We start from the raw sequence: 13,752 nt of genomic DNA on the forward strand, positions 1-13,752 counted from the left end.
TCACCAATCATCCTTCAAGCATCCACCCATCTGGAATACGATTCGTTGAGAGCTAGTCATCTACAGCAGGAAGTACCTAACTTGTCATACAGCCAGTACTTTCCCGCCAAAATTCCAACTTTGCAGTACATCCGTACCATGAAAACGACAGGAACAACGATGAAGGTCGTCTGGCAGAGAAATCAGTCCGCGAAAGCTAATAAGGGTAGATGTGGAGTTAGATCGTCGGTTATCCGTAATGAGTTCCTCTTGATGATAGGACCAGCCATGCTTTCGTTTTAATTAATACTCATGGTGGGGCCTACCTCTTGAATGGTATGGATTTACTACAAACCTTTCCTGTTGGCGGGAACTTCTAGTTGCACGACAAGTTAACGTACTTCCGGCTGTACCTGATAAATTCTTGGATTCCTTTATACATACATAATAGCCTCATAACACAAGGGACTCTTTTTACTTCATTTCTTGTCTAAGGCAAAGACAAAAGAGAAGAAGAGGAGCATCCTCTCTCTCTCGAGCGCGCAGGTATATAAATACCTGGCTGTCTCTATCTCTCCTTCTGTCTTCCTTGCTTTTCTTCTCCTGACGATCTAGGGTTTCCGAGCTGTTAGGTTTTCAGCCATGGCTTCCAAGAGGATCTTGAAAGAACTTAAGGATCTCCAGAAAGATCCTCCCACGTCCTGCAGCGCAGGTATCCCTTCTCGATTCAACTTTTGCATTTTTCCTTGATTCTAGGTCGTTTTGATGTTCGATCTGTGGTATCTTTTGCAATCCGTTTCGTATCCCTGCAGATTCCTTTTTCTTTTTTGTTGTTGTTGTTGTAGATTGATCCGATTGTGATGTTGACTTTGTTGCCTGTGATAATTTACGGATTTCTACGAAAGGATTCATTGGGTTGAAAGATCACGGTTCAAATCCCTTGTATTGGCTTGAAATGGAATGTTTTGATAGGATTTGATGGATGCTTGAGTTGTAAGCAAGGATTAAAAATCAGTTTTGGTGTACCATATCGTTCACCAACAACAGGGGGTTGTTTTGCCCCGTATCCCCTTGTATCCAGCTTTTTGGGGGCAATAGTTAAAAATGCCGGTTCATGGATGTTGTTGGGCAATACCTACCGGTTTCGGATGATGCTTTAAGCCTAAGCGTGTGCAACGGTTTTTGGGGAATTTACTAGTGCACGATCTTAAATGCGAGTCATTGAGCTCAATCATTAGGTTTCTGTTTGTTTTCCTCATGAGCTGGCATGGCAGGTTACATTAATTTGTGCTAGAATTTTGTTGATGGTTCCTGATTGCTGTCCGTCTATCTGAGTCCTTTTTTCCCCGTGGTTTATATTAATTGAGACGCCTAACATTCCATTTGAAGTTGTTATTGAGGATATATATATATATTTCCGGGCATCTAGGTTTATCCATTCATTATTATGGCCATTTATTTCTTGATAAGGATATGAAGATCATAGTGTGTAAAAAATATAGCACCATAATCATCATCATAGCTTGTTGCCTCTGTTTGGGGTTGGGTAGATGGAACTTGTTTTGCCATTCATTCCCATCCAACATCTTATCCTCAGCAAGTAGCAAGCCTTCATATCCCCTCTCTTCAGTTTTATAGATGCCTTCATTTCACTTTGCTGCAACTCAACGAGTCCCGTTTCATCTTCCCTCATCCTCCTCTCAGTACCTTTAACCCAAATCAAAGTTCCCCCTTTACTTGGGCTTTCTCAAATTGAGTCCTGAAATCTGATATTCGGAACCTTGGACTTTCTGGTATCTACATGGGAAGTCTCTTCAGAAAAAAATCCGTTGCACTGTGCTTGGGAAAATATGTGGGCAATTGATTATTTCCATAAAATTTCTGGAACTTGCTTATGAAGTAAAGAACATTTCTGTGACTGATATTTAAATTATTTGTGTGGATGATGATAACTAAATATGGATTGTCTTGTCCCTTAAGCTCAGAAACAACTTTTTCTGCGTATTGTCACTCCCTTTTGTTTGCATATTATTGTTGGTCACTTCTTGTATGATATTTGTGCAAGTCTTATGGTTCTCCACAAAATATTTGTACAAGTCTTATGGTTCTCCAACAAAACAGTTTTCTCCTTAGTTGTGGGGTTGTGCTGTTTGTACGTCTCTCTAGAAAAGCGATATATTTGGGAGGGTTCAATTAATTTTGCGAGATCTCTTTTTCAGAAAAAAATGCAGATAAGCAATTCCAAAGCCCTTGTATGTTAACTTTCACATACAATGCATATATGTGCACACTTCTCATCTCTGAGCAATGTTTTATGTTTTTGTATTGGACTCATCGTATACGGTAACATTGGGAAATATTTCATGTATGGCACTTCAAGGAAGAAATTAGAGAAACTTTAGGAAAATGGTGGAATTCTATGAAACTTCAGGAGACATTAAAAGACACATGATTACACACTAAGAACCCAAAATATTACAAAAATAACTATATATGTCTCAGTGATATAGGACATATAGCATAAACTATAATAATGCGAATGAATTAATAAACGGATTAGTAGTGTAAATCAAAATATAAAATATTGCCAATCTATCACAAATCTAAATAAATCAAGTAGTCAACTATGCTCAAATTCAAGGCCACATCACAATCCCGCAGATGTATCTTAAGATTATCGATCGGAAACGGCCCAATGGAAGGTAGAACTTCCATCTAGCATGGGATTCGATCTAAATATGAGGATTCACTTGCACTTTGTTAGAGTTAGATAGAATTAGTGTTTGCAGATTTAAGGCTTATGGAATTTGGGATATAAGGGTTTGGATTTCTAGGGTTAGGGTTATGGGGTTTAAAGGAGAAGGATCAACACCAAAAAGAGGGAAGAAGGGAGGAATGGGGCTGGCTGCATGGACGGGCGTACGTACGTAAGGTTATACGGTTGGGTAGGGTTTAAGTTTAGAGGGTTTTGGGGACGGTGGGGATGGAATTTGGGAGGAAACTAAAAAAAGAAAAAGAAAATAGAGAGAGGGAAGAAGAGAAGAATACATTGAAGATAAGAAAAAAGAGAGAAGATGGTTGGAATCACTCTATGGCTTCACACTAAATTCCACTCATAGGACGAATTTTGCTCCAAAAAAAGCAAGAAGAAAATTTCATCCAATAGCCAATACTGCCATAGGCTTCCCACATCCAAGCCTTATATGCTCTATTTGGCCTTCATACTATAAAAATGTCCGAAACACCCATAGTATCAACTAAATCATAAAATAAACCAAAACAATCAAACTAACTAAACAAAATAACTAAAACTACTGTTCAATATTAGTCCACGATCAAAACGTCTCAACGATCAAAATGGTTCAATGGTCAAGATGGCCTATCGTATGAAATCCAACGGTCCGATAAATGTATCCAATCGATCTAATGATCCAATATTCTCAACTAAGTAGCCCACATGCATTTTCCCAGAGTAGGGTCTAAAAAAATGCACGATCATGCATGTGGAGCCTTCAACGTGGCTAGGAACTCGAATTGGGCCCACTGGGCTCCATGTAATGATCACCTAGCCATAAAGAAACTGAGGCAACTCTCTTCCTTTGATAAACTCTAAAAGGTGTTCGGATATCCTCATCACCCAGATTGCGATTTTTCTACCAAAATTGTGTTTTGATGCAAAACAACTTGATTGGAGTTATCAAAACATGCCAAACACACTCCAAAAAGCTGTATGAAAAATGGAATTTTCCAATGTTCTTGATTATTTTTTTTTAAAAATTATTATTATTACTATTATTTTGCATATGTACCCCCCTTTTGGCCTATAAAAGAAGGAAAAAAAAACACCATCCTATTTTCGTATCTGTAAATGACACTACCTTTTATGCATTTGTGCAAAAATCCCATTGTGGTTCAATACTGTTGGTGGATGACCTGTGCGCAAACGGTGTTGCTTTTGAGTTGTTAGTGTGTGTTTAAATTACGATTTTCCCTCTTCAATGGTATAACATGCCTTACGAGATGGTATGGCTGTGCAAAGGTTGTGCATGGTATTTTTGGTGATATGCAACGTGCAGCCCATGTGGCATTTGCATATGGGATATGGCGTTCAATCAGCAGGCCCCACTTGAGGTTTTCCCCCCTTTTGTTGTTATTATTTTTTGCAAAAAAGGCTCTGTCTTTTGCACGTTCACGTGTTCCATGTCCTGTGGGTTGATTTGAGCTAATAATGAGGTGGGTCTGCTGTAAAGATGGCTTGACTTAATCAGGGCCGTCCTCACACCAACTGATTCATGACACGTGCCAACGTGGTGTGCGTGCAAGGTCTAGGCCATTCATTAGATAACAAACATTAGATGCAAGCCACGATTCAAAATTACAACAACTGTATGATCCTGTCCTTCCAATCAATTGCAAGAAAAAATTAACAGCCAAAAGGTGATCAAAGATGATGGTATGCATCAAGGTGTACAAAAAGGTTATGTAACAGTCATTATGCAATGGTAAAAGTGGACCCTGTTACATGTTTCAGGGCTGTAACGGCCAAAATGGCCTGTATGGGACTGTCATGGGCTGATTATTATTATTATTATTTTAAAGTTGTAATGGCCATTATGGCTCGTATTGTAAAGGTAAAGGCAGTGGCTGCTATGGCCACCATTACCATTATTGAATACCTTGGCATCCATGCAATCAATTGTCTATAAGCCTAAAAAAAAGGCTATATAAAAGGACAACTACAAAAAGTTAACAACATTTAAAGGATCAAAATCATCCAATCCAAGGGGCATGGAGTGAATGACTAGACAAAAAAGGGAGGGCTTTTTATGCCAAAAAAAACTTAAGTGGGGCCCATTGATCGATGGTTATATCCCATATGCAAATGTCACATGGTTCCGATGTTGCATATCACCAAAATACTGTGTATGACATATACAGGGCTTTATCATCTCTAAGGCATGGTATACCATTGAGGGTAAGATAATAATTTAAACATGCTAACAACTCAAAAGTAACACAATTTGCATATCTTAGTGTCATCCATGAACGGAATTTAACTACATTTTTTTTTTTTTTGCATAAATACATATAAATTTGATGTTATTTACAAATAGAAAAATAGGAGGGTGCTTTTTCTTGTATGGACAACAGGGAGGGGTGCATATGGAAAGAACTCTTTTAATTTTTGCATGAATATTGCAAAGTTTAAATAGATCTTTATATCATGATATATCGTCAAGTATCAACTTGGAACTTTTGCCAGTGGCTCAATACAATGGATTTTCATATCGGGTTTGATGCTGATGACATGATACCGGCCAACACCGTTTGATAAATTGAATGCAGTCTCTGAGCATGTATTTTTATGCATGTTTTTAGTAATGCGTGTCAGTGTCCTGGGCCTTTTTGAGATTTATTCATCTGCTGCATCCTTTTTTGATTGTGTGTTTGCGAGTCTGTGTACAGTTAATCTTGTCATGGCTAATCTAGTCCTAGGGAGGGATCTAAAGTTCGGTTTTAGTTGGACAGATGGTGCGGGGAAGGATCTCTTTTTTCCGCTTTTCCTAGCCATCTTCAGATTGGCACGGGAGAGTAACGGACCAATTTCTCATGTCATGTCTCTTGTTGGTGAGAATGTGTTTTGGTCTCGGAGCTATATTAGAAACTTTGTACGAGGAAAAGGGGAGAATTGCCGTCACATGTGTCTCTTTCAACAAGTCAGCATCAATCTAGTTGTGCTGTACAAGTGGTTGTGGAATGTTGTTAATTTGCGTTGCTTCTTACTTTCTTGGTTAAGTTCTTCTATTCAGTTGTTACCTGCTGCCAACCTCCGAGAGTGGTGGATCCTATTAGCCTAATTTGGGAATATGAAAGTCTGCCTTGCAGGCTTGCCTTCAGTTGACTGGTGGGCAAAAATAAGGTGCTTACAATAGACACTCTCAGGAAGAGAGGTCTCTCTAGGGCGCTATATTTTGTATCTGGGGACCTTCTGGGGTTTTTGTAAGGATGATGTAAACTTTCATATTTGAAATTGTGGATAATGTCTTCTCATCTTTCGTTTAGTTGAATACAAAAAATTGGCATCCTTCATATGGCAACAACAACCACGTTAAGGGCTACCTGTTTTTATTTTTGCCAGGAGTTCTATTTTCATCTTTATTTCTGAAGTTATGTTGAAAACAGGGGGTTACGTGTTTTTTAAAAATGAAGTAGAAAATAAAAGCATGGTGTACCCTGGCATTACTCCAAAACAAACAGCCTTTAATGAGGATATTCATGGAATTTATCTGTTTCTCAAAGTGAGTATGAGATTTTTGTTATTGCAATTCGGTTTGAAACTACCCTTGGAAGAGAATCTTCCAACAAAAAAAACAAAACTTACCCTTGGAAGAGTTTATGGAGTATTCGCTGTCCCATTTCAAACTGTAGATTGGTCACTTGGAAATGAATATTTTGTTCTAATTGTTATGATTCTTGTAAGTGTGGTCAGTTTTTCTTAGAAGGTTCAATTTAGCTTGGTCCATGCCTCTTGACATTGGAGATCTTTTTCAGGCTTGGCATGGGGTGGCTTTTCACAAGGAAATTAAAATTTTATGGAGACTATACTTACTCGCTAGTTTGTGGATGATTTGGGTAGAAAGAAATGGAAGTTGCTTCTGAAATGAAAGCAGTCGGGAGGAGCGGGTTGCTAGTAGAGCAATGATTCTTGTATGTGAATGGGCTGCAAGTTTGGGATGCATTGTCAAGTTGTATTTTTATTTTTTGTCTTTTTCCTTGTTTTCTGCTTTTGTGTGGGTTGGTATATAGCACTACCTCACAGATTCTTTTCCTCTTAATGAAAGTTTCTGTGGCCTTTCAAGAAAAGTGTTCAAAATATTTTAAATATTACTTTCAACAAACAAAGTACGGTGGCTTGGGCCCTTTGATTAGAGTTTTTCAAAGGGTGTTGTAAAGGGGCTTTAGATGGTAGTTGGGGAACTGATTGTTTTTTCTAGGGATTGATGACCCCTCATCATCTTTGTCCCATCAATCCTTGTGTTTTGGTAGTCTTTGTATTTGTCCCTGCCTTCGTTTGCCTTCAATAAAATTTTCATTGTCTCCAAAAAAATCTTACAGAACAGGCAACTGTTTTTTTTGGGTTAAAATATGACCTGCAGTAAGAATTATTGATGAAATAACTGGAATGTCTGCCTTTTCTTGAAAATAGCAGTTTATTAGTTTATGTCTTTACCTTCAAGAAATATCAGTATAACTGATGTTGCATTCTTTGTGATGGTTCCATTTATTCTTTTTCAAGATATGATATGTTGAATGGGAGGACTAGTTTGTGTTTTAAGTATTCCTACTTCCCATTGATCTTGAGTTGATGTGTTTCTAAACTGCATTTTCCCATTCAATTACAGTTACAGATTACAGACTACAATAAGATAATAATTTACTATTTTGAGCGCGGGCACAAGCTAGGCGTAGGGGCTGATTTTAAAATCAGATCTCTAGTTTGCCAACAAACTCAAGTTGATATCTCACACAAAAAAAACCTCAAGTGAATACATGAACTCCACAAAGCATAATAGAATATATATCAGATCTCCAAAAATACCTCAAGACCTTGAAAAAAGCCCTCTTGATTATGCACTTCTGCAGATAACTCCAGAAATTTCTACAATTTACTATTTTGAGCGCGGGCACTTCTGAAGATAATAATTTACTATTTTGAGCGCGGGCACAAGCTAGGCGTAGGGGCTGATTTTAAAATCAGATCTCTAGTTTGCCAACAAACTCAAGTTGATATCTCACACAAAAAAAACCTCAAGTGAATACATGAACTCCACAAAGCATAATAGAATATATATCAGATCTCCAAAAATACCTCAAGACCTTGAAAAAAGCCCTCTTGATTATGCACTTCTGCAGATAACTCCAGAAATTTCTACAATTTAGAGATTTCTAGGTTTCTTGAATCCCGCTCACAGCACAACTCAAAAACATTTGGCCAACACATCAAGCCCAAAAAAGGCTTACAGTGAGTCCAACATAATGCTGTCAGCCCATGCCCATGGTCAGACATATGGTCTGTCTTGTGACTCATTTTGGCCCATTGCATGCGGAATATGGGCTGCAATTGTCTCTTCAGCTACCAAAATTCTCAGTTGGGCATAACTAATATAAACCCCAACTGCTTTGTTAGTAACATAGCTTTGCAAACTTAACTGCTTGGTGCCACTTTGTGAAATTTGAACTTCTTCTGATGCATTTTCATTGTTCCTTCACAGGCCCTGTAGCTGAAGACATGTTTCATTGGCAAGCAACTATTATGGGTCCCCCAGACAGTCCTTATGCCGGGGGTGTTTTCCTGGTTACCATTCATTTTCCTCCGGACTATCCATTTAAACCACCTAAGGTATCTCATAAACTCCTAATTATTTTCATCTCTAAGTTGGATATCTAACTCTCTATCCTATCCATATGTTAGTGTCTTGGAATATCTTTTGAATTCTGTTTTATTTGGCAGATGAACATAGAACAACTCTGGTTTAGCCCTGTTGCTAGATAATAATTGATTTTGTTAAATGCTATGCAAATTTCTAAGGCAATAAAGAAGTCAAGATACAAACTTAAACTAGGAAGCAATTGATATTGTTACCTCAAGAAGTATGCTACAAGATTCTTGTCAGATTGCGTTATGCTCCACTTTATGACAGGCACTTGGTGCACAATTTTAAGATGCGGCGAGTGCTTGCTGTAAACAATCATGGTAACAGGAATGTTGCTAATGCAGAGATACTGGCGACACTTATCTTTGGCATGATGTATGTTGATTGGCATATTCTTCTATTAGTTTAAAATAATACCTTGTTTGGTTCTTTATTAGAAGCTGTTATCAATCGCTTGATCTTGAGACCTCATTGATGGGGGGAGATTGAAAAGGCTAAGGCTGAAGGCGGTTCTCCCATTTTTCCAGCTGATATTGAAAAGTCTCATCAACTACTGCCTGGGGCCCTGGGCTTAACAAAACATTGGTCCCAGATGACAGTAGATTTTTTATATCTATTCAGCACCTGACTTTTTTTGTGATCCATTCTGATATTGTTTCTAACTCTACGAGGCTACGAGAAGCTTTATGAGCTATTTTTTCTGCTGCAAGAGTAGACCAGAGAGGTTCTGAGATTGGGATTCCCAAATGAGCGACTTGCTGTGTTCATGTTCTCCGGGATCAGATTATTAGATGATGCCCATCTGGATGGTTAGCTGACCCCAAAAGTTGGAATAAGGCTTAGATGACGATGACTCATCTGAATGTTTTAGTTCTATCCTTGCGGTTTTTTTTTTATGGTTAAATTGTGGAAGCTTGACCTGATGGAATGAATTATGCATAAGAAAAGATGGACCCAGTTGGTAGTGGTGTCTACGTTAGTTTCTTCATAGGTATTTGGAAGACATTACTACAATGGAGAGAGGTTGTAAAGAGAGTTAAGTGGGCATCAACAAGTTGCTTTGCCATTTTGTTCTTTTCCTCAGAGTGCTATCCAATACATAATCTGTGTGATCAGTGATCGCCCACTGGGCAAATATATTCTGAATACAAAAGAAAATGCACATGATGAGGCAGACATATGTCAAAGGCATTAAGGGCCTGTTTGATTTTCAATTCACATTGTAAAGGAAGTGTAAATAAGTAATTATTACTTCTTACACACCTTGTTGGAAGAGAGGGATTTATGGTGTAATTAGGCCTCGAAAACCATGTTGTAAATACGTTCAAATCAGATGGAAATTGTGCCTGTAAAATCTGTTGGGCCCACCGTTATGTATGTCTGATCCACACTTTCCATCTATTCTACGTGCTCATTTTAGGGCATGATCCAAAAAATGAGCCAGATCCAAAGCTCAAGTGGACCACACCATGGTAAAAAGGGGGAAATTGAATGCCTAAGGTTGAAAGTTGAAATGAGCCTAGGGTCCAGAGGAATGTGTACCTATCATCCAACCTGTTCATGACGTCACACAGACATGGATGAAGGTAAAACACAAATATCAGCTTAATCCAAAATTTCTGTGGCCCACAAGAAGAATTGAATGGTAAGTGTTCAATTCCCCTTGTTTCCTGTGGTGTGGTCCACTTGAACTTTAGATGACTCATGCTCTAAAATGAGCGGGAAAACCAGATGGACGGCATGGATCAGACACACGCTTAACAGTGTACCCCAGGGATAATCAGTAGAAAAAAAAAAAAAATCTTATTTTCTCGGTTTTAGGTAGTAGCGATCCAAACAAGTTTACTGTCAACATCAAGTGACTGCTGTAGAATGTAAATGCAAGGGTAAGTAATGATTACCCATTTACATGGTGTTTACATTGTAAATAGGAAAACAAACAGGCCCTAAAAGGGCAGAGGGAAGGGGAGGGCCCATGTCAAGTTGAAGCCTCTAAAAAGGCAAGGGGAAGGATCAAAAGGACATGCCTTTTTCTTCTTTTTTTTCCCTCTAAAGGGATCAAAAGGATGTGGTTGGACGTAAAGGAGCTGAGGACATGGTTTGAGGATATGGTGAAGGAAAGTCTAGAATGGTGAAACACGATTTGTGTGCTGACCCCAATTAGTTGGGAATTGGGATAAGGCTTAGATGATGATGATGAGGTTGACAGATACTTGACCGCTTGAAAACTGGAGCACAGAAAGATACTACGGCAAAAAGCACTCTTGAAAGAAATTGGTGTGAAGCTGTGTAAGGAAATTAGTACTCTGGTTGATATTGATCAGAAAAAAGGGAGAGCAATGTAGTTGATACCTGCACTCTGAAAGAACAGATTTGCCGAGAGAAATCAGCACTTTCTGATTGCTGCTGTTAATGCTAGTGTAGGATTTATTTTGCATAGCTTAAGGTTTGGGGCCCACACATAGCAGCTGCCCTTCAAGTAATTAAAAATAAAAAATAAAAAATGTAGGAAGAGATCCACCCATATCAATTTGAAGGCTATAAAAGGGCAAGGGAAGAGGCCGAAAAGGACATGGATGGAGGTGGTAAAGAAAAGACTTGATGACTATGGTGCAACTCAGGTATGGCCCTTGATAGAGTGGAATGGTGGAACAAGATCATGCAGCCGACCCCAAGTAATTGGGATAAGGCATAGATGATGATGATTATGTTTTTTTTTTTCTAGATATGGCTGGACACTGATAAAACACGTGATTGTTATGTCTCTTAATCCACAATGTATAAGGGATGGACCAACCGTAACCGCTCAAGTTTGCATGATTTAATGGTATTGCAGTTGTGTAATTTCTCGGTGTTTTGATTCTTGATGTGATGTAGTGCAGTTTAGTAATTCCTTCAGATTCTGATCTCTGATCTCTGTTAATGGATTGTGCAGGTTGCATTCAGAACAAAGGTCTTTCATCCAAATATCAACAGCAATGGAAGCATTTGCCTTGACATATTGAAGGAGCAGTGGAGCCCTGCATTAACCATTTCCAAGGTTCTTGTTCTCTACCATTTACCTCTTAAATTTGATATCTGTATACTACGGGAGCCAATTGAAACAGTTAAAAATTTTGTTTGCTTGCAAATGAATATCAGGCTGAGATTTATGACCAGTGCAGTCCAAAACCACCAACAACTTTTTAAAGTGATGGCAGCCAAAAAAAAGAAAAAAACTCTTTTCAATCTTCCCCACTTATGTCTCAAACCCTCTCATTAGATTGAAGGTCACTGATGGCAGCCACCTTATTTTTGTGATTCGGTAAAATTTTCCTTTCAAACCTTACATCCTATGTAGGTTGGATGCACTAAAGTTGTCAGTGCCTGTCATTTACACGGGATTTCAGGTATTTTATGGGGACCTTGGGTAACTTTCTGAAGTGCCTATGCATCCATGCAGATGTATAATGATATTTGAAGAATGTATTGTCATATAACTTCTAGTTTGTATGCGTAAGATAAAAGATGTATCTACACAGCTAGAATACTCTATTAACTGTTTGGTAGTATATGAATGCTGCTAAACTACAATTCTAAAAGATAAATTAAGGTTTTTCCTTGTAGCTATGTTGATGCATGTCCGACATGTGTGACATGGGTTTGTACATTTTTCTGGAAAATGGTGTCGTTTTTACGTGTCCCGCACACTTTCTCCCCCCGCCCTTTTTTTTTTTCCTGATTCGGTGTTGTTTTTTCATTGTTCCCTCATTTTTCAAGCAACTGAAAGTGGAATGAAAATAATTTAAGCTTTTGTACCTACGAGGTATTTTGCATTGCTGTAGTCATGTTTATAATATGCTTGGGTTTTCAGTTAGTAAAAGTGGGCCCCATGCTTTAGTGATTTAGTGATCCGAACTGTTGATACGATGGACCTCAGTTTGGTGGATGACCCCTGCACCAAACATCCCCCACCTTCGAAATTACTAGACATAAGATATCAGGCCTTTTATGGTTTAAAGTGGGCTAGTCGTCCTCGTTACCTGTCTATTTGGTGCATGGGCTGTCACAGTGGGCCCACAATATCAATGGTTTGCATCATCACTGAATCATGAGCCTGATTTATGCAAACTAAAAACCCAAGCTTACTTTACAAACTCGTGGGCTGACAAATTGTATGAAACTTAATTTTAGCCCAATAAATGTGAATTATCTATTTACAATTTGTGCTCATCCTCCAAGGGAACAAACCCTTCAAGTGTTGCAATCAGCCTCTTTTGATAAATAACCTATCTAGCTGGCGAAATTTGTGGGGCGGCTGTAGTTTCTTGATATGGAATTTGATTACTGTTGTTTAAGCGGGTGGGAAAGGATCTTGTTTGCAATTTCAGGTATTGCTCTCAATCTGTTCTCTCTTGACGGACCCGAACCCTGACGATCCACTGGTGCCGGAGATTGCTCACATGTACAAGACGGACAGGAGCAAGTACGAGACAACTGCAAGGAGCTGGACCCAGAAGTATGCTATGGGTTAGTGTGTTTGTGTGCGTGCGTGTGCAGAGGGCAACTTCCCCTTTCTTATAATTGGGTCTTTTTCATTATTATGTATGAATGAGGAAGTGGTCAAATCTCTTCCTCAAGAAAACCGAGGAAGTTCTTAACCATGCTCTCCACATAACACATTGCTACATTTGATTTGCTTGTATGGGAATTTGATGCATGGACCGTTGGGCTACTAATCTCTCCCCCACTGGCTCTCTTCACATGTGCACCACACCGTAAGTGGCCAATCAGATTTTGCTTCATGATTCAATCTCCGTAAATATCCCTCTTCACGTTAAAGAAGAGAAACGTAAACCCAATCATCCTTCTGGATTTGTTGGCTTGCATATGTGTTGTCGCTGTTTGGTACATCTTTTCCTTCATCCATAAACATTGATTCCTTCAGGGTCCGTCTGATATGAAAACCACATCCATGAAAGTAACTTTTAGTAAGAAAAACATCAACATTGCAGCAGTGTGATTATCAGTGCACATGCATACAGCCAATACACATGGTTGATGTCTACCTCATTCCAAAATGTTTGCATCTTTGGCCCTGCTTTATCCAAGGCCTGACCAAAATGAGGTTGGTTATTCTCTTTTAGGTATGTTTGTTGAATTTGGGTCTTGTTTTAAACTTTTCCATTTTATGGATCGATTGGAAGGATTGTTCTTTGCTTCGTGTGAGGTGAGAATAAGAGTGAACACCTTTGCTCTGTGTGTGTGTGTGTGTGTGTGTGTGTGTGTGCGCGCGCGCGCGCGTGTTTTTTTTTTTTTTTAATTTAAAAATTATTATTAAATGAGAAATGCCTAACCT

General features: G+C 38.8%; 1 protein-coding gene across 1 annotated transcript; it reads left to right on the plus strand.

The window, feature by feature from the left end:
* Positions 1-383: 383 nt before the first annotated feature.
* Positions 384-13,132, plus strand: LOC131241293 (ubiquitin-conjugating enzyme E2-17 kDa). Its single transcript, XM_058240078.1, has 5 exons — positions 384-525; positions 612-691; positions 8,253-8,380; positions 11,350-11,454; positions 12,785-13,132. Exons 2-5 carry the CDS (start codon positions 622-624, stop codon positions 12,926-12,928), a joined length of 447 nt encoding a protein of 148 aa, XP_058096061.1. The 5' UTR covers positions 384-525; positions 612-621; the 3' UTR covers positions 12,929-13,132.
* Positions 13,133-13,752: the final 620 nt, after the last annotated feature.

Source organism: Magnolia sinica, chromosome 3 (assembly GCF_029962835.1).
Source record: "Magnolia sinica isolate HGM2019 chromosome 3, MsV1, whole genome shotgun sequence".
Classification (NCBI taxonomy): Eukaryota; Viridiplantae; Streptophyta; class Magnoliopsida; order Magnoliales; family Magnoliaceae; genus Magnolia; species Magnolia sinica.

What these genes read in the sequence shown, in the direction of transcription:
- LOC131241293 (XM_058240078.1), top strand. Translation starts at nt 622, where the DNA reads ATGGCTTCCAAGAGGATCTTGAAAGAACTTAAGGATCTCCAGAAAGAT. An exon ending in ATCCATTTAAACCACCTAAG is followed by an intron (nt 8,381 to 11,349) that starts GTATCTCATAAA and finishes TGGATTGTGCAG; the next exon opens with GTTGCATTCAGAACAAAGGT. An exon ending in CTGCATTAACCATTTCCAAG is followed by an intron (nt 11,455 to 12,784) that starts GTTCTTGTTCTC and finishes TTGCAATTTCAG; the next exon opens with GTATTGCTCTCAATCTGTTC.